Source organism: Sinocyclocheilus grahami, unplaced genomic scaffold (genome assembly GCF_001515645.1).
Source record: "Sinocyclocheilus grahami isolate Dianchi unplaced genomic scaffold, SAMN03320097.WGS_v1.1 scaffold469.1, whole genome shotgun sequence".
NCBI classification, from domain to species: domain Eukaryota; kingdom Metazoa; phylum Chordata; class Actinopteri; order Cypriniformes; family Cyprinidae; genus Sinocyclocheilus; species Sinocyclocheilus grahami.
The window spans coordinates 467,391-486,852 of record NW_015505648.1 but is presented as its reverse complement, the minus strand read 5'-3'; the positions used below and the strand labels follow the sequence as shown (position 1 = coordinate 486,852).

The following is a 19,462-nucleotide window of genomic DNA, read 5'->3' as shown; positions in this document are numbered from 1 at the left end:
TAAAAGCACCCCTGGCCAAATGCCCCCAGAGGGTATCACTTCCCACTTTGATAATTACTGTAGTTACCATGTTCTGAACATCACATCCTTTCTTTTTCCCTGTAATCTATTTAGGTGGTTGAATAAAAATATTTGGACTTTATATCTAAAAATTACCTCAACTTAGCTCCAGCAAGCTTGTTAGCTAGACAGTTAGCATCAGCTAACAATATTTACTTATTTTCAGTATGGTTATGAATAAACATTCATATCTGTGTACTCGGCTAGTTAATCCAAACAATAAAACAATGTATATTAAGTTTTTAATATTTTATATAGTTTTTTATATATTAAAGTTTTTTTGTCCTAAAACATAGAGACACAGATGTTGATGTGTCTGCATTCAAACATTTCAGTGGGCTTAACCCCTTAACTGTCACTCACATTTTTGAACATAGAAGTGAAAGTGCACTATCCAAACTTAAATTTTTTATAATTCATGAATGAAAACATTTTGTAACATGATTTTGATGTACCATTTTCATGGTAATGCAATGTCTGATTTTAAAATGGTTTTCAATGAATTTTGAGATTTTAAGTTTTTTTCAGTTGATATATAATATCTGATTATTTCTAAAGTGTGATAGAGAAAAAGGCAACGAAGAAGACTTTTTGTGACAAAGGTCAGAACTCCTGTTATGATGTAGATTTTTGAGCTGCACTCTTGTCATAAATTAATCTATTACTTTTCCTACATAATTTTTAACAAAAAACTGTGGTAAAATATCTATTTAGGAGTTTTAGACCTTTCCACACTGGAGACTCGCACTAAACGGTTCATTTGAATCAGTGAGTTGTCGACTCGAGAACAGCTGCAATCGGATCATTCTAATTCGTGAATGAATTGTTTGGTGCGAATTGCGAACCGATTTGAAAGGTTAATTGAAAAGAATCAGTTCGTTCTTGAATCAGACACCGCTTCTGCGTGTTGGCGCACGTGATATATTATAAGGAGTTACGATATGTTTTATGAAATAAAACGTAGTAAAGTAAAAAGTACGATCTCATGCTTTGGAATGTAGTGAAGTAAAAGTAAAAGTTACTCAAAATAAAACTACTCCAGTAAAGTACAGATACTTGAAAAATGTACTTAATTACATTAACGAAGTAAAACTACTCCGTTACTGTCCACCACTGTTTAATTTACCTGTTGTTGTTGTTGTTGTTGTTGTTGGTGTTGGTGTTGATAACAAAGAGTGAAAAATTTAAGGGGGTCTGAATACTTTCCGTACCCACTGTATATATATATTTCCCAAATGAAATTAATTCAGATCATAACCAAATAATAATAAAAAGAAATACCTGGGATAATAACCCAATGAATGACTCTTTCACAATAAAAACCTTAATGGCAGGAGAAGATCTCAGTCACGTACATCCGAACGCAAGAAGATTCTTGAGCTTCTGGCTTTCCTGAAGAACTCCTGTACATCTGTGCTACTTTAAGATGGATGAGCAAAGTTTTGGCTCTGGGAACTGATTTCAGCCTTGCTATTCGGCTCCCTGTGAGAAAACCTGATTTACTTGGCAGATGTCATGCTGAGAAACCACAGCCTTGTTCTCCCTCACTTTCCTGCAGTGTGTGTATGTGTGGATGTAGATAAGATATGAGGGGAATTAAATTCAGGTGGAAAATGAGTGTGGATCATATCTGTGTGTGTGTGTGGGAGAGCGCCCGTTTCCATGTAAAACTGTGAGTCTGATAGGCCCAGTCCCAAATGCTACCCTGAAACCTTGTGCCATACTTTAATCATGTAATGCCACATATAAAGTGTTGATAGGCCAAGTGTGAATTGAGAGTGTATGGTAATCACTATGGAGGCATTCTAAATTGAAAGATGAAACACCCTACCATCTTGTGGACTTTTCTGACATTTGTATAAAAGCTATTGCAAGACCACAAGTGCACATGAAGTGCCCTATTTGGGACAAGGCTACAGATCACATTCTGATGTGTATTTACATGTGTGCTAACATGGTGGTGTCTTCTGGCTGATAAACTGACCGGCCCTCCTGATCTCCTTCCTGTGCTCTTCCCTTCTCTTCCTCTTCTCCTTTCACAGGTTTGACCCGACGGGTCTCAATCTATCTTGACAGAAGTAAGCAGGGAGGTGAGTGCTTCTCTCTCTTCTTTTCCTTCACCTCTATTTGGTGTTTGCACATGTGACACTGAGCATCTAATGTTCCCTTTCGATACTTCACTCGTACTGCGTCTTGCTTAAGACGCATATGGGAAAAAAGCCTTTTTTCTCCTGAACTGAAGCCTATTTCATTCACGCAGTGAAACTGCACGGCCATTGGTTCGTGCAGGGCTTTAAAAACGAACCAATGGCGCGGCAGCGGAGCTGCATGAGCCTATAGCGACAAAGCCCGCCAGAATGGGCGGGGCATCTGCCTATATAAGTGGGCGCTCGCCACAGGATTCTCAGATTTTTTTCTCCTTCAGTGACAACTCTACATCTCAAGCTGATCCGAAGCCGCTCACCGTTGACACGCCTTCGCAGCTGGAATCGGGACCTCTCAGCTCGGCTGACCTGCTTCTCCTCTTCTTCAGCGACGTAGCAGTTCCGGTCCGGTTCCCCTGCCGCCATCCGGCGACTTCAAAGAGCTTCTAAAAGAGCAGCGGCATTGTTGCAAATGCTGTTATTGCGTTATTGCGGCTCGTGCGGGTCTCCCCTGCATGCCGATGATGGCCACAAGGAGTGCATTTCCTGCTTGGGGAAACCCCATGCGGAAGCTGCGCTCACGGGAGCTATTTGCTCTCATTGCGAGAGTTTTAGTCTCGCCTCTCTCCGCTCACGGATCGCTTTCTTTTCAGAGAGCGACTCCGCCCCCCGCGCCCTCCCGTTTTCTTCCTCCCAGGGACCTGTGAGGAAAAAACAGCGGGGCAAAAGGATCGAGCGATCGGCCACGAGCGAGCTTACGCCGGCCCAGGTCCCGCGTGCCTCGCTCTCGCCGCAGAGAGAGTGTTCACCTGTACTTTTCTCCCGGTCTGATCAGCGTCCCTCTGCTGATGCGAGCGACCTGATCTCATTCGGGGGAAGTGGAGATGAGCTGCTCGATGACAGCATGTCACTGGCAGCATCGGATGCAGAGGAGCTGTTGGGCTCGGAAAATGACCTCCCCCCCTCGCCATCATCCGCGCCCAGCGCCACCAAAGACGGAATGGATACCGAGCTTCTCCATATCCTCTCCAAGGCGGTCGAAGAGCTGGGTTTAGAGTGGTCCCCTCCAGAGGAGCCCTCTCGCAGCCGTCTGGACGAATGGTTCCTGCCGAGGCGCCGACAGGCCCCTCGTCAGCGTACCTCTCCATTCTTCCCGGAGGTCCACGATGAGCTCACCAGATCGTGGTGCACTCCATACTCCGCCCGCCTCCGGCCTCTTCATCCGCCCTCACCTCCATCGACGGCGCTGAAGAAAAGGGTACGATAAGCCGCCTCCCCTAGATGAGTCAGTGGCCGCGCATCTCTGCCCGCCCACGGCCATCGGCTGGAGAGCAAAGGCCGCTCACCCATCTAAGCCATGTATGACTATTTCAGCTCTCGCTGGACGCGCCTACACCTCAGCTGGATAGGCGGCCGCGGCGCTTCATTCTATGGCGGTCCTTCAGGTCTTCCAGGCCAAAATCCTCGCATCCGCCGTGTCTGGCCGGGACCCCGCTACCCTCAGTGATCTGAGGAGCGCGACGGACCTAGCTCTACGCGCCACCAAGACCACTGCCAAGGCGATTGGGAGATTGATGGCCAGCCTTGTGGTGCTCGAGCGCCATTTATGGTTGACGCTGACGTAGATGAAGGACGCAGATAAGATCCCCTTCCTCGATGCTCCTGTCTCCCCCAAGAGCCTTTTCGGCCCAGCGGTCGAAGGGTTTCCTGAATGCTTCACGGAGGCACAGAAATCGTCCCAGGCTATGTGACATTTCCTGCCTAAGCGCTCCAGCTCCGCTGCCGTCTCAGCTCGCTCAAAATCTGCACCGACTCAGCAGCCTGCGAAACCAGCACCTGCCACCCCCACTGTTCAGCCCGCTAAAGCGCAGCAGACGCGGGGACGCTCTCGCTCGGCCAGACGCTACCCTCCTCCTAAGTGCCAGGGACCCCGACCCAAGATTGCATTGGACCCAGCGCCTCAGGCGTCATCCTGGTCCATGTTATAGGAAGAGGATGGGGTCAGATCTCGCCACGGCCAGACCGCCCCTCATGCAGCCTCTCTTACACCTCTTGACACCTCGTTCAGCTCCGGGTACAGAGGGAAATGTGTTTTGTGCAAACAACGGGCCAGTTCATGCGTCCAAGTATCCGACCGTTGTGATAGTGGGAAAAATAATAAAACACAAACATTTTCAAAAAGAGAGCAAACTTCCTCTTCCATCACTCGTACGTGTTCTGCCCCCATGCGGCCAGTCGCCCGAGTTAATTCAACCCCTTGTCACGCGGGCCGAGGCCTGGCAGGCCATCTCCGGGTGTCGGAATGGGTTATGGGCATAATAAAGCGAGGATATTCACTCCAATTCGCTCGAAGACCCCCGCGCTTCAGCGGCATAGGACGCCCATGTCCTGCGCTCGGAGGTGATGAATTTGCTGACAAAAGGAGCTGTGGAAAGGGCTCCTCCAGCCCAGAGCGAGACAGGCCTTTACAGCCATTACTTCCTCGTCCTCAAAAGAGATGGTGGCCTCCGGCCCATCCTCGATCTCAGACACCTGAATCGCGCCCTCATAAGGAGGTCGTTCAGGATGATTACACTGAAACAGATTCTCACGCAAATTCACTCGAGAGACTGGTTCTTTTCCCTGGACCTGAAGGATGCATACTTTCACATCCAGATAGCCCCTCGTCACAGGCCATTCTTGAGATTCGCCTTCGAGGGTGTGGCTTATCAATATACGGTCCTTGCCTTCGGGCTGTCCCTGGCTCCCCGCACCTTTACGAAGTGCATGGATGTGGCTCTTTCCCCTCTTAGACAGATGGAAGTCCGTATTATCAATCACCTCGACGACTGGAAGAACTCCCATTGGATAGAACAGGGCGTGGCCATGGGGATGGTTCACAGAAGGACAGTTGTCACGACAGACGCCTCCAACTCAGGTTGGGGGGCGCTGTGCGAGGGCATACCGACCTTTGGCCACTGGTCGATGGCGGAAAAAGGCTTCCACATCAACTGCCTGGAAATGTTAGCAGTATGTCGAGCCTGTCAGTTCTTCCTGCCAGTCCTGAAAGGGCACCATGTGCTAATCCAATCGGACAACATGTCGGTTGTGTCCTACATAAATCACCAGGGAGGCCTCTCTTCAAAGCGCCTCTTCATGCTAGTGGAGCGCTTCTTAGAGTGGGCTCAACCCAACCTGCGCTCGCTAAAGGCAGCGCATATACCGGGCAAATTGAACCGAGGAGCGGACATGTTATCAAGGAGCATTGTCCCCTCAGGAGAGTGGACGCACCATCCGCAAACGGTTAAGAAAATCTGTGAGATCTTCGGCGAGGCCGAGGTAGACCTCTTCGCCTCAGAAGACAACTCTCACTGCCAAATTTATTTCTCAAAGACCAAGGACGCTGGCCCACGATTGGCCCAACCTCCTTCTTTACGCATTCCTCCGATCGCTCTGACCCCACAGGTAATCAGGCGAGTGAGGGAACAAAAACACAGGGTTCTCCTGGTAGCCCTCCTGTGGATGAACCAGCTGTGGCTATCAGAGCTGACTCAGCTACTGATAGCGGCCCCTTGGCCTGTTCCACTGAGATAGGATCTCCTCTCTCAAGCGAACGGGACATTATGTCATCCTCGGCCCAACCTATGGGCCCTGCACCTCTGGCCGCTCAACGGAAGCCTTCGTGCCTCCCAGAGCGAGTCTTAAACACAATTTCGGAGGCTAGAGCGCCGTCTACGAGACACCTCTATGCCTTAAAGTGGTCTTTTTTTCTCCGCCTGGTGTTTAAACCGCGGCAAAGACCCTCTCACTTCCGAATTAGCAGAGGTGCTGTCTTTTCTATAAGAGCTGCTGGATAAGGGTCGCTCCCCATCCACGCTCAAAGTCTATGTGGCGGCTATAGCGGCCTCTCATGTCCCTATTGAGGGCCAATCAGTGGGCAAAAATAGCGCGGTCATCCGCTTCCTGAAGGGTGCAAGGAGGCTGAATCCGCCTCGTCCCCCTACCGTCCCTTCATGGGGACATGCCCACTGTGCTGAGGGCCCTGAAGGGCCCCGCTTTCAAGCCGCTACAAGCCGCCAACATTAGTTCGCTATCGCTAAAGACTGCTCTGCTTCTAGCACTAGCATCAGTAAAGCGAATAGGAGACCTGCAGGCACTCTCAATTAACCCTGCCTGTCTGGAATTCTGGCCTAACGACTCTAAAGTCGTACTGAAACTGAGGCACGGTTACGTACCTAAAGTGCTCTCCACTACGTTCAGAGCACAGGTCATTACGCTCTCCGCGCTTCCTCCAACTGAAGAAGACAGAGAGCTATCTCTGCTCTGCCCCGTCAGGGCGTTGAGAATCTATATTGAGGGTTCCGCTCCCTATAGGCGATCGACAACAACTCTTTGTCAGCTTCGGTAACTGCACCAAGGGGTTTCTGGTTATGAAGCAAAGACTCTCTAGATGGATAGTAGACACCATCTCGCTAGCATACTCTTCCTTGGGCCTCCAATGCCCCATTGGAGTATGGGCCCACTCGACTAGAGGCATCGCCTTGTCGTGGGCATGGTCCAGTGGTGTGTCCATTGCGGATATTTGTGAGGCGGCCGGCTGGGCCTTGCCATCCACATTTGCGAGGTTTTATAACCTGGAAGTCCCGGCCTTACAGGCCAGGATCCTTTCCGCTTGAAATGGCATGCGCTGTGTAAACAGACATGACAGAGAGCCCTTGGCCGTGCCGTGCCGCGCCCAAGTTCTCTGGTATTGTTCACCTGTTAGTTCTCGACCCCTGGGTGTCAAAGTTACGGGTATACTCTGGAACGATTAACTCAGCCCGCTTAGCCTTGGGTTATTGTTGACTTCTCTATAAGCATTGGTTGCTTATGGGTGTTATACCTTTTAGTCGTTCCACTACATTAGCACAGCGTGATTGGACTGTTCCCATGCGTCTTCCCTTAAGCAAGACGCAGTACGAGTGAAGCACCGAAAGGGAACGTACTCGGTTACTAACGTAACCTCGGTTCCCTGAGATATGGGAACGAGTACTGCGTTGCTAGCCGTGCTATGTAGCTGCACGACTCAGTCGTCGCTTCAGTCGAAGTAAACCTGAGAATCCTGTGGCGAGCGCCCGCTTATATAGCCAGATGGCCCGCCAATTCTGGCGGGCTTTGTTCGGGCTTCGTCGTCATAGGCTCGTGCAGCTCCGCTGCCGCGCCATTGGTTCGTTTTTAAAGCCCTGCACGAACCAATGGCCGTGCAGTTTCACTGCGTGAATGAAATAGGCTTCAGTTCAGGAGAAAAAAGGCTTTTTTCCCATATGCGTCTTAAGCAAGAAGCAGTACTCGTTCCCGTATCTCAGGGAACCGAGGTTACGTTAGTAACCGAGTACGTTTTCCCATTCCCAATTATAGCCTAACATTTTTCTCTGCATTCATCCGATTGGCTCTTTTAATTAATATTTAAATTCTGATTGGTGGAAGTCAAAGCTTACCAGTATTAAATTTTTTTCCTTCTTCATTTTAAGCACTATTTTTGGTGAAAAAATAGGCACAATTCTGTAGAAAGTAAGTAAAAGTAGCTTTAGTACAGAGCTCATTTTAGTAGAGAAACTAATTTTAGTCTGGTGCTCAATTTAGTTGATGAAAGCAAAATTTACAAACACACAGGAGATATAGAGACTGTAGGTATTTATCAATGATGATCATAGCATTTTTGTTGAAATTTGTGAATTTTGTGTGAGCTTTTTGCTCTTGTTTATTATAACACACATCTGAAGAAAGGTAATGAAAATGTTGTATAAACGTTTGCATTTTGTAATATTCCCTGAGCTACATCACAGTGTGTGTGTTAATCTTTCTTGAATCAGAATTTGTGTGTGTTCACACAGGTGTATATTGTGTATTATATATGTTTGTATTGATAAGAATATCTATGTATTGGGGGGGGGGGGGGGGGGTTCTCTTCCCTAAGATTGGATTTTTGATAGACAGCAGAAAGTAGGGCAGCAGTGCTACACTTCCAACATGTCCTGATCCACATAACTTTTGGCTGTGTGTTTGGGACACTCATATAAGGTTGTTCTTTTCTCTATTGATTGAATAGAATCAGAGAATGACAGCCAGTCAGTCAGAACTGAACCAGGGCTCCAGATCAGTCAGGACCCCTCTTGTCCTTCAGAAGGTGCCAATAGCGTGAGAGCAGAAGCTTTGCAGTAAATTGGAAGTTGGTTTTGGTCAGTTTAATCTAGAGGTCTACTCAGGCAATAAGCTGAAGCTGGAAGCCCTGTGACCTGACCAGTGCTGTCAAATTTTAAGACAGAACTCAACCTGAACCTGAGTCTCTCACTCTCAGTCTGTTTCCTAATCAAGTGGAAACCAGAAACCAGAACCAATAGACCCAGACACTTGAATTCTCAGCACTCTTACTAAAATATGAGTGCATTTGTGCACAAAATGAGCTGTTAAAATCTCAAGTCTTCATAGACACTGCATCCCAAATGACACACTATGCATTTATACACTATGTACTTATGCACTATGTACTCAACCATGTAGTGTATGAATTTCATAAGGTTATTTTGCCATTCATAATCGGAGTCTGATAGCCCCTCCCCCTTTGCAACAAAATTGAGTGCATGAAATGTCCAACATTCCACACTTCGTTTTTTCGGTTATTTAAGTGCATCATCCGGGTATTTAAAGTGCACTTTTTCTTTTTGGAATTTTCAGTGTGAACACACTACTTGCACTATTTATACTACAAAACGTCATAGAATAGTGCATAAGTACGCAATTTGGGACGCACCTATAAACTTTATATGTGGACACCTGCTTGTAATTAGCAGGTTTGGCTATTCCAGTGAAAACAAATCTACTCATGCTACTTCATACAGTGACATTCTAAAGACATTTAAATGACAGTGCCTCAATGTACAAGCAAGGTCCATAGAGAAAACTCTAGTGTGGAGGCACTTAACTGGCCTGCACAAAGACCTGAACCCCACTGAACATTCTGGGTTGAATTGCAATGCCAAAATCAATGTCTGGTGCTGAATAATCTGCTCTTATGTCTAAATGCAAGAAAATCACATGTTCTAATGGAATGCCTTTCAGAAAAGTGGAAGCTATTATAGCAGCAAAAGGAAAATCAACTCCTTGTTAATGCACATTTGACATTAAAGGGGTCATATGATGCGATTTCAAGTTTTCCTTTCTCTTTGGAGTGTTACAAGCTGATTGTGCATAGATAAAATCCCTGAAGTTGCAAAGACTAAAGTCTCAAAACCAAAGAGATATTCTTTATCAAAGTTAAGACTCTGCCACGCCCCCCTAAACCGGCTCGTTCGAACACGCCCCCACATATCTACCTCACTATGTGGAAATATTTGCATAATGCCGCCCAAATGTTCACGCAAAGAAAGAAGGCGTGGTTTCAGTAACCGCAGTTAGTGTTAAAGCAGCCATGTCAGGGAGATGCTGTGTGTTTCTAGGCGAAAGCAAAAGCACTTTATTTGGCCTTCCGAAAGTAGATGCATTTAGGAATCTTTAAGATTACTTACAACAGAACAGCAATGCATTTTATGGACGACCGTTTCGTGAACCTAGGAGAGGAGGTAATTCTAACTTTGCTATGACAATCTGGCGCTTCTGAATCAGCTACTGTTTTGTTATTAGTTTAAGTATTTGCTATTGACTGTTCAAATGCGGAGTTTTGCGCATCGTGTGTCTGTGTGTGTGTATGAGAGAGAGCGCGCAAGGGAGAGAGAGAGAGCACGAGAGAGAGACCGAGAGAGAGAGAGATAGAGAGATTATTTTGAAAGATGAAGCTCGCGATTATGGTAAGGGGCGTTACATTTCCGACGAGTGCTTGCGGTGTTCGGCCAATCACAATGCACTGGGTCAGCTGGCCAATCAGAGCAGACTGCGCTTGTCGGAAGGAGGGATTTTGTAGAAAGCGTTTGAGAGAGGCGGGTCATAGAGGACCTACAATAATGTACAGTATTTGAAAAATAATGTGTTTTTTGAACATTAAAGCATGTCAACATATTCTGTTACACCAAATACACAAAATAATGATCTTTAAAAAAGCATCATATGACCCCTTTAAATGTTCAACAAGCATGTAAGTCTGTGGTGTTTGGGTGTATGTTTACATACACAAGTCCTTATCCTTGAAAACCATAGGTAAACACAAGAGAAAATATGACTCACACAGCATTAAATACAAGAAACAACCAAAAACGTAGTTTGCTATGACTGATTTTTTTTTTACAATAAAGTCTGTTAGGTTGCCTTTTGATGTTCATTGTTAAATTTGGATCTTGAAGTGAAGTTTTTTTTTTCCCATTTATACTACATTTTATCTATATTTTATTCATTTAATCTACAGTTGCTGTCTATAATCTATATTATCCGCACACTAATGAAATCGTTTTGTTATTTACAATGACAGCTAATCTACAAAGGAGAATCAGACAGCTGAGTCTCTCAAAGAGAATCCTGTTACTGGATCATAAATGAAATCATCTTATCTTTGATTGGCGTCAGCATGAATAACTCGCCAAATGAATAAATTGCCACTTAATCCTGAAATTAACACATTGACAGTCGTATGAATGTGTCTGCTGGTTTATAGTTTTTTTTTTAAGTGATCTTTGTAATTCCTCCATCTCTGTTCACATCGTTCTTACTGCCATAAGAATGGCCCTGGACCATAGACCACTTAACCACTTCTGAAGATGCGAGTTAGTGCTTTTGCAAGCTAAAAGGTTCAGTTTAAGATTTGCTGATCTTGATCTTTTTTTAATCCAGCCCCATATGTGGCTTTGATTTATTGATTTATTCTTTCTTTCTTTTCTTTATTTGGTTTAAACTTTAAGAGGTGTGCATCTTTGAGAAAGTGGTGCATTTACCAACATTTTTGTTCTGAAAGAAATGAAAACCAAAAGGTGAATGTGTGACTGTATTATCTTTTTTCATAACTTACAGACATGTCAGGAGAGCCCAGAGAGTTGTATATTTGATTGTGTATGTGTGTAAACCTTCTGTACTCTCTTTTGAAGGTGCAGGTATGGTGGTGGACTGGGAGCAGGAGACTGGCCTCTTGATGACGTCAGGTGATGTTCGAGTCATACGGATCTGGGACACAGAAAGGGAAATGAAAGTGCAGGTACTGGCTGAGTTGCACAGGCACACACACACACAAATACACACACATTCACCTTAAAAACATCGGTTCCAGATGAGATTTGTAGTGCCATCATATATGTGCACCACTGTCTTTGCTTTGTAGTTAAATAAAACGTTCTTCCCTATTAGTCTCTCTCTGGCCTCTCTGCTTTCCCTCTCTGCCTAATATTACAACTTTTCAAATTTCCTACATGAACGTTTCCATTGATTGATACTGCAGAACCTTGTGTCATTGTTTTTGGTGAGCAGTCATTCAGTTCAATTTAGCAATTTGTCTAAAGCAGAAACTCTAAAGCTGGCATTTCACTCTGCAGTCAGACTTGCTTTTATGAGAAGCCGTACTGGACAAATGTGAAGCAAACCACACTCGAAACGATAGAAACTGATCCTGCTGTTCCATTCTCATAGGCTGTGTCTCTCTCACACTTGTGATGCAGTTTCAGATGTGATCCAATTATAATATTATGATACGTCTTGAAGTAATGAATCGCAACATACTCTAATGTTTACTAAAAATCAATTTTTCGAAATACAGTTTATTGAGCCTTTACACTGTGTCTGCACTGGAGCAACCATTGTCTAACCAAAGCGACCATTGTAAATCTATTTATAAAATCAGTTTTATTCAGAGGCCCAAACTGAGGGAAACTATTAAATTTGTTTGCTGATATTTACATGCAGTTGCTGATATTTATATGACCAAAAAGTAAAATAATACAGATAGCTTGTAAATCAATGAAATTTTACATAAAATGCATATTAATATGAGTTGTCACTTTTATCTCCCAATAATATGTCTTAGTATGGTATTGAAATGCTTTAGTATTTAAATGATATTTAACTGCACTCCTCCAAAAACTAATTCAGCTTTTGTGTCTGTGTTGCAGGACATACCAACAGGAGCAGACAGCTGTGTGACCAGCCTGTCATGTGATCCTCAGCGGTCACTGGTAGCTGCAGGTCTTGGAGACGGATCGGTTCGAGTGTACGACCGCAGAATGGGACCTAACGAATGGTGTGTCAGCATTCACAGATCTCTGTGTACAATCACTAACCTATCAAACGCACGCACCTCACCTGAATTACAATATTGAACCAACTCTCAGAGACTTTCACTAACAATCATGTGAGATGGATCATTAAGGAATGAGCTGTTATTGACTTTTGGGTAAAATCAAAACACTGAATCAACCATCAGAGACTTTTGAAAAGAGTCATATTACTGAATAATAAATGTATTTATCTCTGATGTGCCGTCACAACTAGTATGGCTCCATAAATCTCAAAATCTCAAAGTAATTTCTAACTGGCTAGATCAGAAAATGATTAAGCATGAATCTTGTGGCTATACGCAATTTCACTCTTGTCCTGCACCACTGAGCTTGTTTTATTTTGCATTTGGTCTTGGTTAAATAAAAGTATCTGTAACAGTAACTCGCATCTCTGTGTGTCCACATGCACTCACCCATAAACTCCATGAGAAAATATTGTAATTAAGTCATAAAAAGGCCTATGAATATTTAAATAATGCTAATGTAACAACTCCCTCTGGCTCTAGCATTTCCAAATGCTCAAGATTTTTCCTGTGCTAGTCACATGTGTCAGCTCTCTTCCGTGCCTTATTATTTCTTTGCTTTCATGCACCTTTAAACACTCCACCTCTGTGTCCCACAGCTCATTCTGACATTTCCTGCGTCACACTGTTGTTGAGTTCATTTTCCTTAATTTGCTTGCAGTCTGGCAACCACTGCACTTAAATTGCTTAATGAAATCGAAGTGAACTTGCATCATGACCTCTGACATGCTGAAGTTTTGTCACAGAGGAATATGTCTGTAAGAGAACTTCCTTGCCTCCAGTAGCATTGCTGGAGTGCTCATGGTCATGTTTCAGTCTAGTTTAAAGGTGGTTTCTTCTAGCTACTTTTAAAAGTGTTTATTAAATACAGATTTTTTTTTCACCCTTTTCCCAGAATCATGCTGTCATACTTATAATTTTAAAAATCTTTCATGCAACTATTATTACATTTTAAAACTGATCATCTATATACACAAAAAAATAATAATAATAAAATAATATAGACATATATATATACACACAGTTTATATATATATATATATATATATATATATATATATATATAATTTCCACCATTTTGCCACTATTTCTCCCCCAACCCCTCAGAATCTGGTGTTCTTGGTTACCAAAGAGACAGCGTCAGTAAAGAGCATGCTTAAAATATATCATGATGTTTGAAGAAAATTAAGAGAAATCAAAGTAAATATCAGTTATGAACAATACATTTGTTATGCATTATTTCCAGTCATACTGTAATTGTATGCAAGTAGGATACATTGAAAAGTTATTTCCATCCAAAAATGTATTTAAAGACAATATGAAATTTAAGATGCTATGTAAATTATACTATGATGGAAATGAAAAGTCAAAATTCCAACAAATTCCCCTGTGATTCTGTTAAATACTCTGTTGAACATTGTTAGTAGACAAATTAAATAGTGTGAAAAGTTTCTTCTGAAGGAATTTATTTAAACAACCATTCATCATTTTTGGGTCAGTAAAATGTTTAAACGTTTTTTAAATATCTCTTCATCAAGGCTGCATTTATTTGTTTAAAAATATTACTATTTTTTATTTTAAGATTTTAAAATGTAATTTATTCCTGTAATGCCAAAGCTGATCACATGATTCTTCAGAAGTAATTTTAATATGCTGATGTGCTCCTCAAGAAACGTTTCTTATTATTATCAATGTCAAAAGCATTTGTGTTGCTTAATGTTTTTGTGAAAACATTATAGTTTTTTAAGGATTATTTGATAAGCAGAAAGCTTAAAAAATCAGCATTTATTTGAAAATTCTGTCATTCCAGTATGACCTGTATGATTTATTTCATCTGTGGATCACAAAAGATGATGTTTTGAAGAATGTTGGAATAGGAACCACTTTTAGTTCCTGTTTACTGTATTTACATGTATGAACAAAAATAACTCAACAGGAACTGAAACTGTGTGGTTATCAACATTCTTCAAAATGTAAAAAAAAAATGCATATATGTTTGGAATGACAATAAAAGATTTGAGAATGGAGTAAAAGATTTTTCAAAATGTATTATTATAATTTTTTTTGGGGGGGGGGGGGGGGGGGCTGTCCCTTTAATGCATCCATGCTGAATAAAATAATTAATTTCTTTCATCAATCAATCAACCAACCAACCAATCAATCAATAAATAACTCTTAATAACCCTGACTTTTGAGTGATCTTTTGAAAGTCCACAGTGCCAAAAATGGCAGTAGTGGAAGAAACACCCTTCTAAAGAATTAGTTATTTATCCACTATGCTGTTACTAGAGAGATCGTTGTTATTCTGTGTTCTGGTGCAGTGCGTCCCTGCAGCGCCCTCTAGTGGTCTCTAGTTTAACAATGCTGCCTAAATTTTGGGGACTGTAACTGCTTATACTAATCAACTATCTCTTTCTACAGTCGTGTGATGACTTATAGGGAACACGGTGCTTGGGTGGTGAAGGCACATCTGCAGAAGGAGCCTGAGGGACACATTATCAGTGTCAGGTAACTGCTTTTCTCTCTGACATAATTTCTCTTATTTCATTTAAAGAATATACCTCATGCCCTTCTTGTATTTAGCTCACAAGTTAGTTCTCCTCTCTTGTAGTGTTAATGGAGATGTGCGGTTCTTTGACCCACGGACACCAGAATCAATTAACATCTTGCAGACAGTGAAAGGACTGACGGCTCTGGACATCCATCCACAGGCAAACTTGTTCGCTTGGTGAGAGATGCACCTGCACCTTATACATAATTTATACAATTAGTTCTATTGTGCAAAATGTCGCTGTTTAGAAATAAACTCAGAAGACAAATGTTTCCTTGCATCCATGACTCTCTATACACCTGGCATTAAGGTCCACATGTACTTCACAGAACTTTCACTGAACTGACACACATTATAAAGTAGAGATACACACTTCTCAAGACACATTCTGGTTGAGTTTAAGGTGCACTTGCACAACGCATAACGCTTTTCACAATGCATATCGTTTCAAAGCAGCTTCAAAAATATATATATATTTCAATTCTACAATAATTATATTCAGTTTATTATATATGGTAGACTGAACAGGCCACGTGCTATCACTCGTACCGGAGCAAATTGAGTGCCAGTGCACAGAGTCAGTCACAAATAACATGTTTACATAGTCTAATAATAATAAGTTATTGCTCTCCCACATGTCCCGCATTGTCCCCGCAGAATCACATCTGCTCACTTGTGACAGAGCAATAACCCTAGTCCTGATATGCTTGTAACTCATGCCTCTTTTAAAACCATTTTTCTCTCGTTCTCTCACTTTCTCTCTCCAGTGGCTCTATGAATCAGTTTATAGCTGTGTATAACTCCAATGGGGATGTGATCAGCAACATTAAATACTATGATGGTTTCATGGGGCAGAGAATTGGAGCCATCAGCTGCCTGGCCTTCCACCCTTACTGGGTAAGACAGATTTCTCAATGAAGACAGTCTTTATTACTATGAGCTGCAGTGTTGGAAAAGCTCATTTGAAACTGCAAGTTGTCAAGCTACAAGTTACGCATAAATTAAAGTAGATAAACTACAGTCCAGTTATTAACAAAAGTAGCTATCCACATTGAAGTTATTTATTTTTATATATATCGAATGACATAACTTACTATTTTAGCAGTATGATGCTAAAACAAAAATTAGCATAACGGCATAAAACTTGAACAAATAAATTTACAATAATTAAACATATTTAAATTTATAACTTGATGGTAGTGATGAATAGCAGCATGTAAGTACATATTTTACTAATACTAAACAAAATGTCACTTAGAAGCTACAATTAATCTGTGAATTATTTTAGAACCATTAGAATTACATGACCCATCCGAACTAACCAAATCACTAGAATAAATTGAACCTCCAGAGACTACTTATAAAAAGGACACTTTTTCTCCCAGTTGACATGTTGAAATTTTGATTTCAAAACCTATGGCTAAAGGAATGGTGGAAGACCAGCCAAATACTACATTAACTCAGTAATGCCTCCCTTTATTATATCTATACAATGGAACCAATGTAAAAAAAATTAGCTTTTACATACATCCACATTAACAGATGTCAGTAAGGCCACTGTGGTATTGGCCAACAAAACAAAAACATACTTTGTACACCTTTTATAACATTTGTATTAGAAAATTAAAAACTATATTTTTCTTTATTTTACTTTATCAGCCTCATCTTGCCGTGGGCAGTAATGACTACTACATGTCCATCTACTCAGCAGAGAAGAGACTCAGATAACATCATGACTGCTCACCTTTGACCCCTGCTGCCCCCCTTGGATGTAAATGACTTCCTGTAAATATGCAACAACCACAATGAATGTCTAAAGAAGGCTGCTCAACCCACACATGATGACTATATTAAAACCATTATTATTATTATTCTCAACATAATTCTCATTATGGATTTATTGATTGTAGACTAGGCTGTGTAGAGGAGTGTGTACTATTTAAATTGCATATAAAGATCTAAAAACAAATCTTTATGGTTTGGCCAATGCTAGCCAACTTTTTCTTGGAACTGATAACCTCCTGCAGAGTCAGAGAGGTTGAAGACAAGAGACTAGGAAATGACGAACTTCCCTAAGGCTGACTGTGGAAGGCCTATTGTTCAGTGGGTTCTCTGTGAAGCCCCGTGCCTCGTCATATCTCTGCTGAAGTACAGTGAGATGTGCTCTTCTGAAAAACTCTGTCAATCTTGCTGTAGATCCATAGTTTTTAAGTGTGCAGGCGGGCAATTAGTGTGAAGAAATAGCCAACAGATGTGGTGTTCTTACTCACCAATCACAACCTCCCTCACACATCCATGCTTAACATGTTCACACACACACTATGCCAAACCCTCTCTGCATCAAAACACAACAATTTATTGTAGTTTTATGCCTCAACATCACATAGAACTCTGATCTCAAAGCACTGGACACGGATAACAGGGCCTGCTGTTCATTTGCATCCACACTAAGAACTGTGGAGCCTGGGAGAAACACAAGGTTCTTAAAGATAAGCTCAAATAATCAGGATAAAGATTTGTATAGATTTCACAACAGAAATGTAAAGATAAGAGAGAGTGAGTTTGCCATCTATTTTTGCCTGGGCAGTACAATAACCTCAAGTTTTCCACGGTTGTTTTTTTTTTTTTCTTTACATCTTGTTTTGCATTCAGGAGTCATATGTAATAGTTTTTCTCTCTTTACACACATAGCCCACTAAAACTGTGCCAGAGCCTCTGTTTTAGTTAGTTAAAAGAAATATCTGTTCTCCATGCTGGAAATGCCACATTACCTACTTTAGCAGCGCCAAAGCTTTTGTTCTCTTGAGCTAGTGGTCATCATCTTCATCATCATCACATTTCGTGTTTTACAGAGGTTTCATCAGTGTCCCACAACCGTGCACAATTTTGATTTGTTTACTCAAGAATGAAAATGAAAGTGTTTACTAAAAGCCTGAAGGGGTAGTTCACCCAAACATGAGCATTTTATCATTTATGTACCTGCATGTCATTGCAAACCTGCATGACGTTTTTTTTTTTTTTGTGGAACACGAAGGAGATATTAATTAAATTTTAATTACTTTTCCATTCAATTCAAATGGATGGGGACCAGGAAATTTAAGACCGTAATTGCCAAGTCACACAGGTTTAGCAGAATATGCGGGTAAGTAAATAATTCTGTTTTCATTTTTGGGTGAACTTTCTCTGTACAGCAGCAAAATCAGGTGGAGCCTTGCTTTTTGTTTTTTTGTTTTTTTTATATTAATTGTTGAGCATTATTTGGAGTACATAATGTGAATACAATTTATCAGTAGTGTTGAAGTGAAATTTGTAAGGAATTTTAAGGTGCTGATAGATTGAGTAGCCAATTAATAAATCTCGAAGGGTTGAGGATCAGGATGGAAATTTATTTTTGTACAAGCTCTGATCAGAGTGTTTTGTTTGCTTGCTTGCTTGCTTTTTCCTTTTTCCTTTCACATCCTAGTAAAAATTTCTGCAAGCAAATGGGAACTTTTATTATGAGGTGACTGATGGAAACAGGCCTGGATCAAATATTGAGAAATATGCACCCAGCTCATAGACAGTTACTTCTGGGAGAATCATGTCACAATCAAATTACACTTTTAATTCATGGCATAAAATCAAATAGATGAATGGAAGAAAAAATGAATTAGAATATGTTTTGAAGCTAACCTCCGGGATTAGTTGAATTTACCCTAGTCCTGAGTCTACTGTTCTGTATTATGAGATGATGAAGGTAAAACGTCATTGTATGTAGTTTTCCATCAACTTTAGTGCCCTGCTTTTCTGATGTGTCACTGATAATGTTAATGTTATGTTGTTAATGGTTTATGTAATATCTGTATTTTATTTTTAACCAGATAAGTTTACTTTTTTTTATTTTATTTAATCTCTTCATTTACTGTCCTTCTTTTTTTCTTTGTTTGTATTTTTGGCTTGCATTTCTTGGTGTGGCTGCCATTCTCTTGCTGTTGTTGCATTAATCACTGAAGGGAAAGAGAAAGCACTTTTATTTGTCCGTCACCTTTCCTTAGGACTCTCAGTCTCTTTTTAGATTTTCTGCCCCCTTTGGACATTTGTTTTCATCTAAAGGAGAATTTGGTTTAGCACTTACCAGTGGATTTGTTCATGAATTGTGCCAGTATAAGATTACATTTTCAGCTCCTTGTCAGGGAGTGGGGGATGTACTCTGCCTTCACCAGATTGGAAATCACTGCTCTACTAATCCTCTTTTGGGTTTTAACATTTTAAAGAAAAAGATAAATTAGTTAAATGAATTGAAACAATCAGGTGTTTTTCTGTGGCTGTAGACTGCTTTTTCACCATGGTTTAAAAGACGAATAGCAAGCATTCAAATAAATCACCATGGTTTAAAAGACGAATAGCAAGCATTCAAATAAACCAGAAATGTAAATGTACAATTTGCAGTATTTGTCACTTTGTTTATTTGTCCATTTGTTTCTGTCATAATTTTTCCCA

The 19,462-nt window shown here is 41.5% G+C and overlaps 1 protein-coding gene across 3 annotated transcripts in view; it reads left to right on the top strand.

The window, feature by feature from the left end:
* The window catches only part of LOC107553319 (regulatory-associated protein of mTOR-like), a 302,737-nt gene extending 284,790 nt beyond the window's left edge, over positions 1–17,947 (top strand). For all 3 annotated transcript variants that reach the window (XM_016235517.1, XM_016235516.1, XM_016235515.1), the window contains 7 exons: positions 2,103–2,150; positions 11,231–11,337; positions 12,245–12,372; positions 14,854–14,940; positions 15,044–15,160; positions 15,751–15,880; positions 16,643–17,947. In XM_016235517.1, the coding sequence (XP_016091003.1) occupies positions 2,103–2,150; positions 11,231–11,337; positions 12,245–12,372; positions 14,854–14,940; positions 15,044–15,160; positions 15,751–15,880; positions 16,643–16,711 (686 nt within the window). In that variant the 3' untranslated portion in view covers positions 16,712–17,947. The remainder of the gene's footprint in view (positions 1–2,102; positions 2,151–11,230; positions 11,338–12,244; positions 12,373–14,853; positions 14,941–15,043; positions 15,161–15,750; positions 15,881–16,642) is intronic.
* Positions 17,948–19,462: the final 1,515 nt, after the last annotated feature.